Here is a 14,776-nt window from a genome sequence, read left to right as displayed (position 1 = left end):
CACCTCAGCCCCGGGGGGAGTGGCCGGACCGGCGGCTCAGGGAGCGGTCAGCCCGCCGGCACCTCCTCCCTAGGGCAGGGCCGGCCCCCCGGGCTGCTGCTTCGTGGGGAGGCTGGAGAGTTGCCTTCTGTCTCCTGAGCGAGGGGGCTCAGTTTGGGAAGGAAACAGTTCAGCTAAACTAGATTGCAGCGCGGGCAGGAATATTAGGGAGAGGCCCCCCCTTTCCTCCCCCGGGCCAATCCCCCCCCCAGCCCCTTTCCTCCCCCGGGCCCATCCCCCCAGCCCCAGCAGCAGGGGAAAGGTGGGCAGAGATCTCCGGGCTATTCCCAACTTCCCTAAAGACACAAGGGAACCCATCGCTTCCCAGCTGAGCGGCTGTAATGCGGGGGGTGCCTGGCAGACCCAGGCAATGCCGACAAAAGTTAAGGAAAACCACCAGTGCCTCGGAAGGCTCCCTTGAACTCGGAGGGAGAGATGCTGCAGAAGCAGCCCACGAAGTGTTGGGCTAATTCTAAGGGGCACGTCCTTGCTAATTAGCAAGGCAATTTAAAGCTAGACAGAGAAGGACGTGTAGCAGAAAATTTGTAACTCTTTGACTTGCTTCTGTAAGGGAAGGAAATGGGTCAAGCGGCAAAAGGGTAAAAAAATAATAAATCATGATGCCTTTGTGCTTGTGTATTATTATCGAAGCAGATCTATAACAAGTAAAATATGGGCTTCCTCATTCTGTCAGTTGCCTGGGCTGGGTTTGCTCCATTTTTAAGGGGTATTGTGGGGGACGGGACGCAGTCCTGCCTTTATTTACGCCGGTGTCGCATCGAAATAAACAAGGATACCCCGTTGCAACAAGCAACCTTTGCCCAGGAAGTTCATTCAATCAGGAGCAAGGCTCGCGTGACACATAACACACGTGTGCAGCCCTTAGGGGGGCAGAAAAATCACAACACAATCGAGTGACAAAAACAAAACCCTAGCTCAAGCGGAGTTTGGCATAATTGGTATTTGCTTCGCTTGAGGAATAAACGAAATGGAGAAATTAAGAGTGAAAGTAAAACCCTTTGATACACCTGCAGATTGGAAATCAGACCTTCTGATTCAATATTTAAAACTCGCTACCCTGGAGCATTAACGTCTTTGTTATAGCGCCTTTCGACAGCGTTTTAAAATCTCGAGGTTTTCAGAGGAGTTTAGCATGGAGCACGTATTATCTCAGTTGCAAAGAAATATATAGTAAGAATCATATTCCTGAAATGTGCTGCTTTTAAGCTGAAAAGAATGCATCCTGTTCACACGTGCGGTAGATTTATCTTTGTCCTAGTCAGACTGAGGAGGCGGAAAGCGTGTCAAGCAGAGGAAGGCTTCATTCAGGACAGTAGCTGACAAACAATACTAGCGACCGAGCGTAAATTCAGCCCCAAAAGAAATCGTTTCGTTTTGTTGCCAAAAGTCATCCCGAGCTGCGCTCGCAGAACCTCGCCGGCTGCGAGCAGAAAAGGGAAGGGCGAGCAATTAGCAGGAATCGGGTAACAAATAAGAAGCACGCCCCTCCTCGGCGTCTCTGGGTTGCATGGGACCGAGCCCACACCCTACGGGCTGGTCGCCGCAGCTGGGATCTCTGCACTCATCCCCTCGCAGCGCTGGCTAGCCAGCCGCCTGGGACGCTGTGATGTCTTTTAAAAGTGATGCCCCTAGGGCTGACGGCAGCCAGCGACCCTCTCCTCCCCTGACAGGTGGCGGGAGAGGAGGGGGAACACAGTTAAATATTGATGTGGCCCTACAGCAGAATTAGAAGGTGGTTTCAAAAGGCCACACAAACTGGTTACTCTCTCGCTCTCCGGGGGGAGCTTTTCTTCGACGAATGGCCGCGTTAAAGAGACAATCGCTCGCCATCGCTTTGGTGGGAAAGGGAAATGTCCCAATAATTGGCAACAGACCAGCTCATCTCTTTCTTAACTCAGCAGCCTATAGGAAGCGAAAGGAAATGCCAGCAAACGAATTCGAACACTGAGGCACTAAAGTCTGTTTAACCCGAATTCCCATTCGGTGATCTCACTACGCGCGCCCCTTTCATTAATTCTCTATTCAGTTAAGAAGGGTTTTTTCAGCCCCTCTCCCCACACCTTAGTAGGTTCTTGCCCGCAAAAGCGATTGAAACGTATTAGGGACGGGCTGAAGGTGTATTAAAGCCATGGCTTCCCAGACCCCAGAAAGCCCGCGAGGAGGGAAAAAAAGAGCTCTTTGTAAATCAAACCTTGGATTGCGGATTCAGCATAGCTGGCTTTCTGGTTAGGACTAATTCGGCATGGATCGCAGCAGCCCTATGCCATGGTCTCCCTGTGGCGGTTTTGATAGTTACATGAAAGGAAAAATAATCGTTAGATTTTTTTTTTTAAATAGGGAACACATGTTAAATAATCGGCAGTGAAACTGTGGAGGACTGAATTCCTTTACCCATTTATTGTGTTTGTCTCTGTAAATCACATTACGAAGCAAACGCTGGGGTAGTTAACTTTATCTACTGCTAATGTAAACAAATAAGCAGCATCTAGCCCCTTGATCTTTATTTAAATATAGACTTGTTTATCAGTGTCAGCCTATGAAGATTAATTAGATACATTTATTCACAATTTGGTGTCTGACACCCCATTTTAGGAATGCCTTATAATCACAAGGTGTTAATTGGGGCCAGCCAGGCACTTATGTTTCTATTAAACAGTGTGAGGACTTTTCACAAGTTGTTTTTTTTTTTTTACTGTGCAGTGCAAAAATATACAGATTTTAAACACACTGCAATAGAATCGGACTGCTAAAGTCAGTTGCTTTGGCATTTTGCAACTGTGAGAAGGCAGATTAGGGAAGCGATTTCGTTAAAATTCCATTGCAGAGCCAGTCAATAAATAGAGGCAGAAATACAGGCAGTTTTATGGTGTTCATAACGCGCCGAATAATTGAAAACAAAAAAATCAGATCACCCGTCCCCCCCCGCGTATGGATCATTTCTTCCAGATCTGCTACAGCGTCACGAATCTCTAACTTCCCTCCCTACCCCCCGGATCGGATCACTCTAGATTCAGGCTGGTTGAAGTTCAAACTCCCTTGAGACCGTTTGGGAGAACGATGGACGGAGAAAAAACTCACCACCGCGACTGGGTTTGGCGTGGAACGATTAATTGTGACGCCTGGACTCACACTGAAAACTCCCAACTAACGAATCTCTCTTCAATACTTTGTGATCCTATTTTCTAGCCTGAAAGAAACTCAGGCTCGAGGTTTGATGACAGCTATTGGCCCCGTTTCAGAAGCTTTACGAGAAGCGTTAAAGCTTTTTACATGCTAACAGTTGCAAGGTCCATGTAAAAGGCTTGATGCAAATGATCCTTTGATTGCGTTAATTCAGTCGGGGAGGTTCCCATTTCTGAAGGTTTGTTTTATTTTGTTTGCACGGGGGCATTGCTAACAGGTTAATCCTATTACTAACTGCATTTCCTAAGGAAAGGGATCGTCCCTTTTCAAAGTTTCTCTCATGCAAAACGTGCTGCCTTTGGAGTGCGGGCTAGATTGCCTTGTTCCGAGGGCTTCCCACCCACGAATGATGGCAAGAGAGGATTTTCTACTACCAACATCATGGAAGGAGGCTTCTAGCTGTTCCCTCAAAAGAAACAGTTGAAAAGTGGTCTCTGGGACCTTGGCTGGTGCTCGATATCATACCACAAACTACTGCCGCCCCCAGCTAGAGAATACCCCCCCTGCAGTCACCACTTTAGCGTATAGGGCCGATCTGAGCAGGGGAACTCCTGCCTCATCTCTCACCCAACCTCGCTGCTAAAGCGCCTCTTCGTTGAGAAGCTCACAGGAGGTGATAAGTGAAATTCACAAGTCTCCCCGCAGTTGGGACCTGGCCTGAGCTACTGTCTCTCCGCCCCCTCAGCCGCCCCGCGCTGTGGGTAGGGCATGACATTTGTTCCGAAGAGAGGGCTTTGAAGGCAGCACGCACAGGGCTCGGGCTAGTGGGCCAGCCCCACCCCGCAGGGACCCCGGGCGGCTGAGTGCGTGTAACTTTGCAAGGAGAACGTACAACCGCAAAGGGGGGGGGGGGGCGCTGCTCAGCCCCTGCCTGCAGCTGAGCGTGCTGGTTTGCACCTCGCTCACAGAGACGGGGGGATGGCTCTGGAGGGGCAGGGGGCACTTTTAGCCGCAGCAGCACAGACTCAGGGGTTAGGAGGAAATGTAACAGACAGACATCTACCCCACTTCACTTACAGGGAGACGGGGCGGCTCCCACCTGCAGCTGTTCTCTCTCTCTCTCTCTCTTCCCTCCCCCCCAACTCACAGGAAGGGCTCCTTGATTGCAGTTAGGTTTCACAGGCTGCAAGCGGGGCGAGGTTGTCGAGGACAAGTGCTAATGGCCGCAGAAGATTTGAGCTGCCAGTCGACGTCTCAGCATTGTGTCAGTGAAACACTAAAATTCCCCTGCCCCATGAGTGGGAGGGGGATCCGACCTCTACAGAATCAGCATCTGCTTAGTTGCAAGAACAACGACACACACCCCAAAAAAATCTTGACAGATCTGCATTAACCGTATGCTTTGCGGTATCCAGCTATTTGTTCACCTATTTCGACCTCTCCGACTGTCACTGTCTGGGTTTGGAAGAGACAGAACGTGTCTCCTCCAGGCTACCCTCCCCTCAGTTCTTCAGCGAGCAGACAACACGAAATTACCCCCGCCCAGCTATTAAGACCTTTGGTAAGTCAGTATGACTGACCCATACCCTTAGGAGACTGAACTCCCCCCAAAAGCATCCCATGCGAGGGTCTGCCCTAGCTGCTAGAAGGACCAACTAACTATACGCTGCATTTTTCAAGAGGCGTCCTCCATCCACAATAACTTTGGAGAGGGGGTACGGGGCGGAAAAACAAAAAGAAAGACCCATTCTTGCCCCAGCACACATCACATTTATTAAAAATAACTACTATGTACATAGAAAAAATCCAAGAGAAAAACGTTTTGAGAAGTTTGTGTGCCAGCGCTTTAGGGTTTGCATTATTTTGAAACATCTGAAACTAGTTGCAAGAAGAGTGGATAAATTACATCACTTTCAAGTTAAGACAGGGCAGCTGAAAAATCACTTTACCTACAAGTCAATATAGATACCTTTTGATATACTTTCACCAATGCATTTTTTAATGCTCCAATATGCTAAATTCGCTGGAATAATCAAAAATGCTTTTAGAACTCCCAAAGCACCAACTTCATATGATCCCAACCAGACTTTTATATGTAGACTATTTATACAAGGTATTCCACAGTACTCTACAGTGTACCTAGATAAATACAGCTGTACACGATCATTTTTTTGGCCACTTCAGTAAAGTTCACTCATACACCCCTCTCCCCCCTCCAGAATTAAAGTTGTTTTATCCCACCCAAGATAAGGAAAGCCAGATTTGGTCATCAAACCCAGGGCCTGGGCAGCGGAAAGTTTTGACTTGAACACCCCCCTTTTTTTTTTTTTTTTTTTTAATTAAAGTATTCCTCCTTTCTTGTGTTATCTTCTGTCCAAGCAGAAGAGTTAGAGGCTTCTGATTGGGCAGCTGATAGTGTTGATGAGGCCTACTCTATCTGAAGCAGTGTGTAGCAATTCTAGACACTTCTTTCTCAGAGACCTAGACACAAAAAGGAGTTTAGGATACAAACCCATACCTCCTGTTTGGTAGTGCATAGCACTTACCCTAGGCCACTGAGCCAGCCAAACTGTACACTTTAGTGTCTCCAATAAATAAGCCAATTGTAAAAGCCAGGATCTTGCTAACAACCCCCTTACTGTTCCTTCCAAAAGTTAAGATCAAATTATAATACAGTTCCTTCCCCACCCAGTTACCTCCAGCAGTCAAAAAGCTTTGGCACCTTCTATAGAATTGCACAAAACAATTCAAGGCGGAAGGCAAGAGCCTTTTTGGCAACTTTTATGCAAAACAAAACAAAACCAAAAAGCCACCCTGAAAATTTAGCCAATCAGGATGAAATAATGCTCTAAGTAGTAGTATAGAAAGCATAGTAGCCCATGCCTTTTGAAGTGTCTTTGCTATAGTCCTCAGCATTCATGTCTTCACATTTCATTGTTGGAGAATTTTCATTGCTGGAAGTGCTAGGAGAGAGTCGTCTTCTCTTACAAGCACTAGTGTAGACGCCAGAATCGTTTGAATCTAGAGATTTTATGGAAGGTGGGGTCTCTATCCAGGATGAGCCGATTTCTTCTTTCACCTTCTCCTTGGGAAGATGGTCTTCGGAGAAACCCGGGGGACTTGTTCGGGAGGTCCAAGGTAACCCAGTTGCCATTTTTCTCTGATAAGAACCTCTGCTTCCCCACCCTGCCATGGAAGGGAACGTTGGATCAGGATAATATCCCAAAGCATGGGATGTCTGCAAGGGAAGGGATTTAATGCCATAGGGGAGCAAGGTGCTAGGAGAATATTCTGTTTCATAGGAGTTCATGTCCAGTTTGTTGGTACCAGGCTGCTGCACAGGAGTAACAAACCATCTCTGGGGAGGATTGGCCACCTCGTCATTCTGCTGAGGAGAGAGAAGGCCATTTGTCTGAGGTACAGTTCTCTCACCATTGTAAAATCTGGCTGGTGGCAAGTTGTTGACAAACTGTTCCTGGAAGAATGGTTGCACGCTGTACCGGGCTCCTGGGACAATCTGGTGGGATCTAGGAGAATCCGTGGGAGATGGAGTTAATCTGTCATTTTCTGAAGCTGTGTACATGCTACAATATAAAAGAGAAATGCTAAGTGTTGGTCTTTACAATTCCATGTACTATTAAAAACAGACAGGGACTGAACTGCGTACCAAGGATAAAAATCTGGGATTTAGGACACTTGATACATTCTACAATCAAAGTCCAGGTCCTCAACTCAGGAGACACTTCCAAGCCTAAAATTCTAAGTACAGCTCCTTTTAAAGATAGCTTACACATGTGTTTTTTTTTTTAAAGCATAACTTCTCTTTCACAAATTGTAATTCTTAACATACCAAAAATGTGACCAGCACCTTTTCAAGAGGTATCTATAGATTAAAAAAAATATTTTTTTTCCCTCCAGACAAGAAGTAAACAATGAACCTCTCCCTTGTGCTAAGATAGGTGAAATGAGTACCACACACACAGCCACCCTGGATCTTTTGGGTGAGACTTTAAAACTAAGACATCCTATCTACTCTGTGTAGGGTTTTGTCAACTCCTTTAGACAAAAATTTAAGGTCACCCACCCAAAGACAGACAACCACTTGGTACGCACACAAAAGGCATTTAAAAATCTAATTAAAGCTAGGAAAGAGTTGCACCATCTATTGAAGGCATGGATATAGCTTATCCCTGAAATAAAGACGATTCTAAGTTGTTTGTAGAAAGATTTCCATTTTTTAAAACAGGCCAGAACTATGCCTCCCAATGGAGGCAGATTAGATTGAGGTAGGAATAAAATTATACTTACGAATCATAGTTGTCCCTGAAGCCTTTTGCAAAAGGATTATGGTCAATTTTAAGCTGAGTGATCTGGGGGAGGGGGAAAAAAAGATGGAATTGAGTTAAATTTCTAAATTGCATCAAGCACCTTCCACCATATATTTTTTCCAAGTTTAAACCCTCTTATGACTTACATCAGTGTTTTGATATGCAGTGACTGCTATGAACTGGGTTTCCGGGAAAATAAACGTCTGTGTCTTTGAAGAGTCATTCAGATCTTCAACCCCATCTTCAGTCACTTCCACAATATGAAGTCGAGGTTGGTATTTGTGTAGAGACTGAAGTACTATCATCTAGAAGAAACAAACAATGCATAAAGTATAGTCTATGATATTGTTCAGATAAAAGACACCTAAAACTAGTGCTAACCATAGGGGAGAAAAAAAATATATCAATCAGAGGTTTGGAAGCTGATCATTTAGCCTTCAGACTCTCACAAGGAGTTTGCAAGGTGTGAGCCTCAATTTAACTAGGCTGTGGATAATAGCTTTAGGAGTACAGTGGCACAAAATTCACTGCTCTGAGAGAACTACAGAGTACATATAGACCACATTATGCACTGACTAAACAGAAGAAAGGGGAAGTTTTTCCATCCCATGTCTGTTAAGTGAAGACCATTGAACTTAAACAGATTTAAATGATTTTACGATTTTCTAAGGCTAGTATAGATCTGCAAGGTAAGCTCATGAAGCCCTGAAAACCTAATTAATCACTGTCTGATGCTACTTTCTTGATTTAGAGGCACTACCATGCTATTTATCAGTTATTTACCTGAGTATTATTATTGTTAGCACCTTTGTTATTGGTCAGTTTTAGTTTTCCAAAAGAGATCTCCTGCCTCATCCAGTGAGCCCCAGTGTTCGGGGACTCAGGGTGAACATACACTTTGTTGCCTAGGTGAGAGAAGAAAGAGGCAAATGTAAGGATTACAAGAACAATCCTGCACACACAATTCAGGAAACAGATGCTGGAGTGACAGGGATCATCTCTAGCACCAGCCATGGGACAAAGCGAGGGGAGGCAGATGCACTGTAAGCTAGTCCCTGGGTGCTGCTGGATTCCGGAAGGACAAGCTTACACTTTTGTCTATTAAATTCTATGAAATTTCATTTAGTGCCCAGCTCGGCTTGGCGACAGCACATGGCCGCGCCTGCAGAGGGGCAGGGAGGCCATCACAACGCCATCTTCCAGCCCAGGGGTTTCTGGCGCACATTAACACCCTCACCACCGTTGAAAGGGGGGGGTTGAGCATTTTGCTGTTTGCCCTGCAGATGTCCCATGGGACGCACCTCCGAGCCATTGCTCACCGGTCATAGAGAAGAGCTGGCTGGGAGGGTGGAGCACGCCCCGTGGCCGGGCTGCCTTGGGAACGGGAAGGGCCAGGGCGGATCGGGGGCTGGTTTCCCAGAGCCTGGCTAGAGGGGCCCGGCCGCAAGGTACCTTGCATGTTGTTGTCCGCTTTCCCGCACGTCACCCACTTGCCCCCCTGGAAGCGCCAGTGGTTGGGATCGGCCAGCACCACCTCCACGAACACGTTGTAATGCGCCGTGGGGTTGAGGCCGGTGATGTTGAAGCTCAGGAAGGGAAACATCCGCCTAGGAGGGGAAAACGCGGAGACCGAGCAAGTTAGCGGCGCGCCCGGGGCGCCAAGGAAGGGCTCTGATCCAGAGCTCAGGGGCCGGCTCCGGCTCTGCCGCTGGAGCGCCGGGCACTGGGCGCGGGGCTTGGCTCGGGGGTGGTTTGGGAGTCACCGGGAAAAGGGGTAGTGCAGGGACGCGTGGAGCCCAAGCAGTCTGCGGGGGAAACTGAGGCAGAGACTGGATTCCCCAGCCGGCTCCGATCGCGTCCGGCCAGGGGTCTGTCAGAGGCGCTTGGGACTCAAATCGGCCTCGGCTTTGAGGGAAGCAGCCCCGCCACGGCCCGGCCATTTCCACTTGGGATTCGTTATCAGGGTCGCTACATTTCAACCCCCACCCCGCTCCCCCTGCTCCCTTTCCCTCAGTCTCCCACCGAAATCAGGCGATCTAATCACAAGACCCAGCACGAAGAAAACCTCCGCAAGAGCCACATTTCTGGCTCCTTCCGACCAGAAGGGAACCATCCACCTCCCAACCCAATCCCCGCCATCGCCCCTCGGACAGGGAGTTTTCCCGCTAAGAGATTGTCCTACACCTCTTCTCCCCCCCCCCCCATTTACACGTACTGAATCGCTCGCTCCCCCCAAACGCCAAGCCCGATTCGCTTCCCCGGGAGCCGCGAGTCCTGCTGTCCCGCTCCGACCCCGCTAACCACCTGCGCTAAACTCACGGGGACGGGCTCAGGGAGGGAGCGGGAGGCCGGTCCTCGAGGTCTACAGCTTAGAAAAGAAAACCGGCCCCGCACCAAACCCGTGGCGCTTCTTGGGCTTCGCTGCCCGACACACTCGGGGTTGCTCAGCCTCGTCCAAGCCCCGCGCACCCCCGAATTAGCGCGAATCCTCCCCGTGGCCGCCCAGCCCAGGCCGGGGGAGGCACCGTTTAAATGGCCAGTCTCCGGCTCCCGTCGAGTTTCACTAGCGACAAAGGAGCGTTGGTTTGGTTTGATTTTTAACGTGGCAACAAATTAATCCCCCCGCTCCCCCCCGGCTCCAGGGCAGCGGGAGGCAGCTCGGGGCTCCAGATCGCCCTCGAGAAATGAGATTTGTCAAACGAAGCGGGAACAGGCAGAAGCCACCCAGGCGAGCCCCCCGCATAGGCCGCTTTAGCGGGCGGCGAACCCGGAGCCCCCTTGACGCCCAGGGTTGGCACCGGGGGCACAGAAGGAACCGGGGGGGGGTTATAGGAGGCGCCTTCCACCCCGTGTGGCGCTTGGGGCTCCCCGCACCCCCCGCCCGCGCCCCTCCGTACCTGCCCTGCTTGGTGATGATCATCTCCGTCTGGTGCCGGTGGAACTTGAGCCAGAGCGGGCGGTTGCAGAGGAAGACCTGCGCCCGGAGCCCTGGCCCCGAGCCGGGCACGGCTAAGGCGCCCAGCCCGCCGCAGGAGCCCGCCGCCGGGTAGGGGCTGTACAGGGGCCCCGCCGCCCCTTGGCCGTACTGGTAGCCGCCGCCGCCCCCGAACTGCGCCCGGCCGCCCGGGGAGCACACGGCGGCCGAGAAGCCCCCCGGGGACAGCATGGAGCCGTAGGGGTAGCGCGCCCCGCCGGGCGATTGGTAGACGGAGCCGTGCTGCGCCGCCGGGTAGGGGAAGAGCGAGCAGGGCGCGCCCAGCTCAGCCCCCTGCGGCCCGGGGGACTGCAGGTAGTAGCGCTCCGGGCTCAGGCTGTCCAGTGGGTAGCGGGCGGCGGCGGCCGGGGGCAGCTCGGCCTCCCCGCAAGGGGCCGCCTTGCGGCCGTCCGGGGCGCCCTGCTTGGAGCCCGCGACGGGGAAGGGCTCGCCGGCCTCCGCCTCGCTCAGCATGCCCGGCCCGGCGCCGCCGCACTTCTTCGGCCCCTTGTCCAAGTCCAGGCGCTGCGGGGATCCCGAGCTGGGCTGGCTGCGGTGGCCGCGGGCGCTGCTGCTCTCCGGCGGGTAGAAGGGGGGCCCAGCCAGGCTAGCGGCGCTGGCCAAGAGCTGCTCCCCTAACTGCATCCTCTCCAGCGCCAGCCGGGGGGAGCCTGGGCTGCGTGCGAGCGGGGAGCCGGGCTCCTCCCAGGGAGGTGAAGTGCCGAGCCGCACGGGCCCCTGCCGGAAAGTTCCCCTGCAACTTTCCCACCCCCGCCTGTCCTCCCCGGGCTGCGGCCCCCCACAAACCCCCCCACTCCTGCTTCCGCCTTCCTCACTGAAAACAGCCACCTCTGCCGCTGAATTAAGCGGAGACTATTTATATAGGCACGCTGGGCTCCTCAGGCCGCCGGGGAGGGGCTTGGGGAGGTCTAGTTCGTGGCAGCCCCCTTCATCCTGGCTGGCCCATTGGCTGGTTTATGTGACACTAATTTAATTAGACAGCTACTAATTGGAACAAGTCACCTGTGACTCCATCCCCCACCCCCCCTTTAACTGGCTCCTGATGGGAGATCAAAACCGCTTCGTGTCCTGCCCTGGTTAAGGGAGAGAGGAAGCAGGAACTTGAACTGGATTTCTTGGTGGCTAGGGTGATCTACTTTGGATTTCACCCTTCCGCCAAGCGTTAGCAAAATGCTGATCTCTTAAAGATGATGCAGGCCTCTTAGATAATAGCTGCTTGGGTATAAAGAAAAGGATCCTGCATGTAGAAGACTTTAACGGGAAGAAAGCAACTTTCAGAGGGGAAAGAGAGAAGAAGATCTGGACAAAATTTCAGTGATGCAACCTGAAATCCAAGTAGTGATATAGCCCTAAAGATGCAGCGGGTTTTGCTCCCCAGTGCTTTCGTAGATGGTGTTTAACATTTAGCAAGCGAGACATCTGCGATTGTCAGTGCCAGCTAAGAAACGAGATCCACATTTCATTTAAATTTGATGGGCGAGATTAAAGGCTCTCAACAGCAGCCTCACCCCTGAAACAATTCAGCCTGTTCTGCAGCCAAGGGTAGAAACCCCTCTTTATACGAAAGATCAGAGCATCATTTACAGCAGGATGACCCAGAGCTTATCAGGCACCTTATCAGGGGCTTCTCTTTCAAGCAACTGTAAGGGCTGTTTTGCTATTTCCATTCTACCCTTCCCCCAATAAATAAATAAAACGTATTTGCTTCAATAATCCGGTGTTGCAAAGCGGAATTATATTTTAATTGTTTGATAGATGCCTTGTTTTAACAGTTCCAGCTGGAGAATTGTATACGTCTCCCCATCATTTATACAGCGGGTGGTTTTGTTTTAACCCAGACAGATGAAGAGCTAGAATTTAAGAAGAATTAGATTTATTTCTGATTTTTAAAAGTCAGAGCATAGACTGATGACTGAAATGGAGAGAGGTTGGTAGCCCCTTCGACCTCTTTTCGTGCAGATGCCTAAATCTGCCATGAGTTCAACAGAATGAATAATCCTAACATCCAATTTTTAAAGCAGATTATAAAAAAAAATTCGTTGCTGAGAAAAAGCGAACGAAGCATATTTACTATGAATAACAGTTACTAATACATAATAATCCAAACTTCAGAATGCCTTGAGTAACTCCTTTCTGATCTCTCTCTCTCTCTCTCTCTCTCTCTATATATATATATAACAGGCTGACACGGTCACATTAAGCCAAGATAACGCGCTCACAATTAACCAAACCCGCGCATCCCCGTGGAATAGAATACATTTTTCCAGCTTTACAAAACTTTTACAGTTACAGGAACTCCGATGCTATTTCGTGCCGGGCTTGTTTGTAAATACTGTACTAGCCAAACGTTTAGTTAAAGGACGGTAGGCAAAGAGACGAGCTGATCAGTTTAAAGGGCAGCTGATGTTCACTTAATATATAATGATCAGAAGCGGAAGAAAGAAGCGAAACGCCCGCAAATGCTTAAGCACTAAATTTAAACTGCAGCGCAACAAAATGCACTGGGAGATGGTAAAGCGGCAGCTAGTGCTGCAGAACAGGTCGGATCACAGCCTGCAGTTATAACTGTTATCTTTCATCCCGATTCGTTCAGTCTCGCTCTTGGAAAGTTTTGCCTCACTTTTTTTTGTTCATACGAAAAAGGCAAACTATTTGCAAAGTCAGAAGCCCGGGCATTCAGCAAAGACCTGCCTGCGCTGTGTTCCTGAGCGCTTTGATCGCGGCTATTTCTCTCGGCAAGGTGATGGTTTTGTTCTGGGGGGAGAAGAATGGGAGCAGATACAAGCCATTTAGCTGGATCTTTACTAGTAATGGACTGCAAAGCGGTTTGCAGACCTGACATCATTTACTATTCAAAAGCAAAATGACCACCGCTCATGAAAGGGGGGCGTTAATTGATCAAAATTCCTTCCGCATGTGGAACATACAGCACACCGAACAGATTTTGAAAAACATCTAGCTATCAAAGGTTTTTATATAGAGCCTATAAGCCGAAGCGCTGCACAGACATTTACATTTCATATTATGTTAAACCTAGGTGAACCGATTTTAGTTCTAAAAAGTATTTAAAATGCTAAATCATTAAAAGACTATAAACTTCCACAACAAGTACACATTGTCATCGAAATATTCGCAGAATGTGTCCTCCTTTACCTATCTACCAAGACCTTAGTTCTACAAACTCTGAGAACATCCCACCTGGACAGGCTTAGCTCCTTGTACTGCTTTAGGAACTAGTTGCAGTTCCCACTGATTTCATTTGGAGCCTCCAATTAATTTCAATCGGATCCTGAAAGGGCTTGTCTACACATGGAGTTGTTCCTGATTAATTGTATCTGATTAACTCACTTTGAAAGTTAAACTAAAAGCAAGAACAAGGCACTGTTATTCCAGAATATAGCGTGTCCACACCACACTGGAGTTAATCAGGATCAGCTAATTAGGAACAACTCCAACTCCATATCCCCTTAGGGATTTTTCTGTAGAGAAGGCACAAACCCGTGAGAGAGAAAGCTTTTCAGTTTATTTTCAAATATATTTGTAATGAAGATTACACATGGATTCTGCTAATGATTTAAGATTTTAATCAGATTCTTTACATTTTCAGTATTCTTTTAAGATTTCAGATCACCTTTAGAGAAAGGACTCCCACAGCAGTCCCAGGAGGTTGTATATACACCTAAGAACAGCATATGGCTTTTAGGGAAATAAGAAGCAGAGAGCTAGGGACTTGCTTATACATTATGGGCCAAATTCTGTGCTAACTCAGGCAAAATTTCCATTGCAATCTATGTGATTTTGGACAGAGTAAGAACCGCAGGATTTGACTCTGTTTGCATAAAGGATATACTAACATTTTATTTCCCTCCCCACAAAACACACTGATGAATTCTGGCCATATGATGGTTTGAGCACACACACATATTTTTACACTTGTCTGTTCTTTGCACAGGAAATCAACAGGCAGTCCCTGTGGTTGAAAAAATAATTTGCCCACTCTAAATTAAGAGTTATCTATTCTGTAACTCTTTACTAACACAAACCAATTTGGATCTAGACTTTCTAATCCCAACTAGACTGTACAAAAATCTATTTTACAGGGGAATCCAGTTACAAGACTGTAATTCTCAGATATAGTAAAAACAAAGTTAAGCCTTCTGTTGTACACTGGAATGAACCATGTTCTTGAATGATGGATTTAGGACTGTAGCAGTTCAGTCCTAGCTACACTGCAAGATTGAGCCATGTTTTAGTCATGTATTGGATAACA

The 14,776-nt window shown here is 48.7% G+C and overlaps 1 protein-coding gene across 1 annotated transcript; it reads right to left on the bottom strand.

The window, feature by feature from the left end:
* Positions 1–6,031: 6,031 nt before the first annotated feature.
* On the bottom strand, positions 6,032–11,130 carry EOMES (eomesodermin). The gene is made up of 6 exons (XM_024202703.1): positions 10,409–11,130; positions 8,964–9,118; positions 8,295–8,416; positions 7,658–7,816; positions 7,492–7,553; positions 6,032–6,767 (listed from the first exon to the last, which is right to left on the bottom strand). Exons 1-6 carry the CDS (start codon positions 11,128–11,130, stop codon positions 6,032–6,034), a joined length of 1,956 nt encoding a protein of 651 aa, XP_024058471.1.
* Positions 11,131–14,776: the final 3,646 nt, after the last annotated feature.

Source organism: Terrapene carolina, unplaced genomic scaffold (assembly GCF_002925995.2).
Source record: "Terrapene carolina triunguis isolate 2854851 unplaced genomic scaffold, T_m_triunguis-2.0 Scaffold84, whole genome shotgun sequence".
Taxonomy (NCBI): Eukaryota; Metazoa; Chordata; order Testudines; family Emydidae; genus Terrapene; species Terrapene triunguis.
The sequence above is the reverse complement of the archived record's forward strand: the minus strand, read 5'-3'. Positions and strand labels throughout refer to the sequence as shown.

Bases quoted from the DNA above. Each gene is read 5' to 3' on its own strand.
- EOMES (XM_024202703.1), bottom strand. From the start codon at position 11,130: ATGCAGTTAGGGGAGCAGCTCTTGGCCAGCGCCGCTAGCCTGGCTGGG. The intron at 9,119-10,408 runs GTACGGAGGGGC...TTCCCCTCCTAG, and splicing joins ATCATCACCAAGCAGGGCAG to GCGGATGTTTCCCTTCCTGA. The intron at 8,417-8,963 runs GTACCTTGCGGC...TCTCTCACCTAG, and splicing joins AGCGGACAACAACATGCAAG to GCAACAAAGTGTATGTTCAC.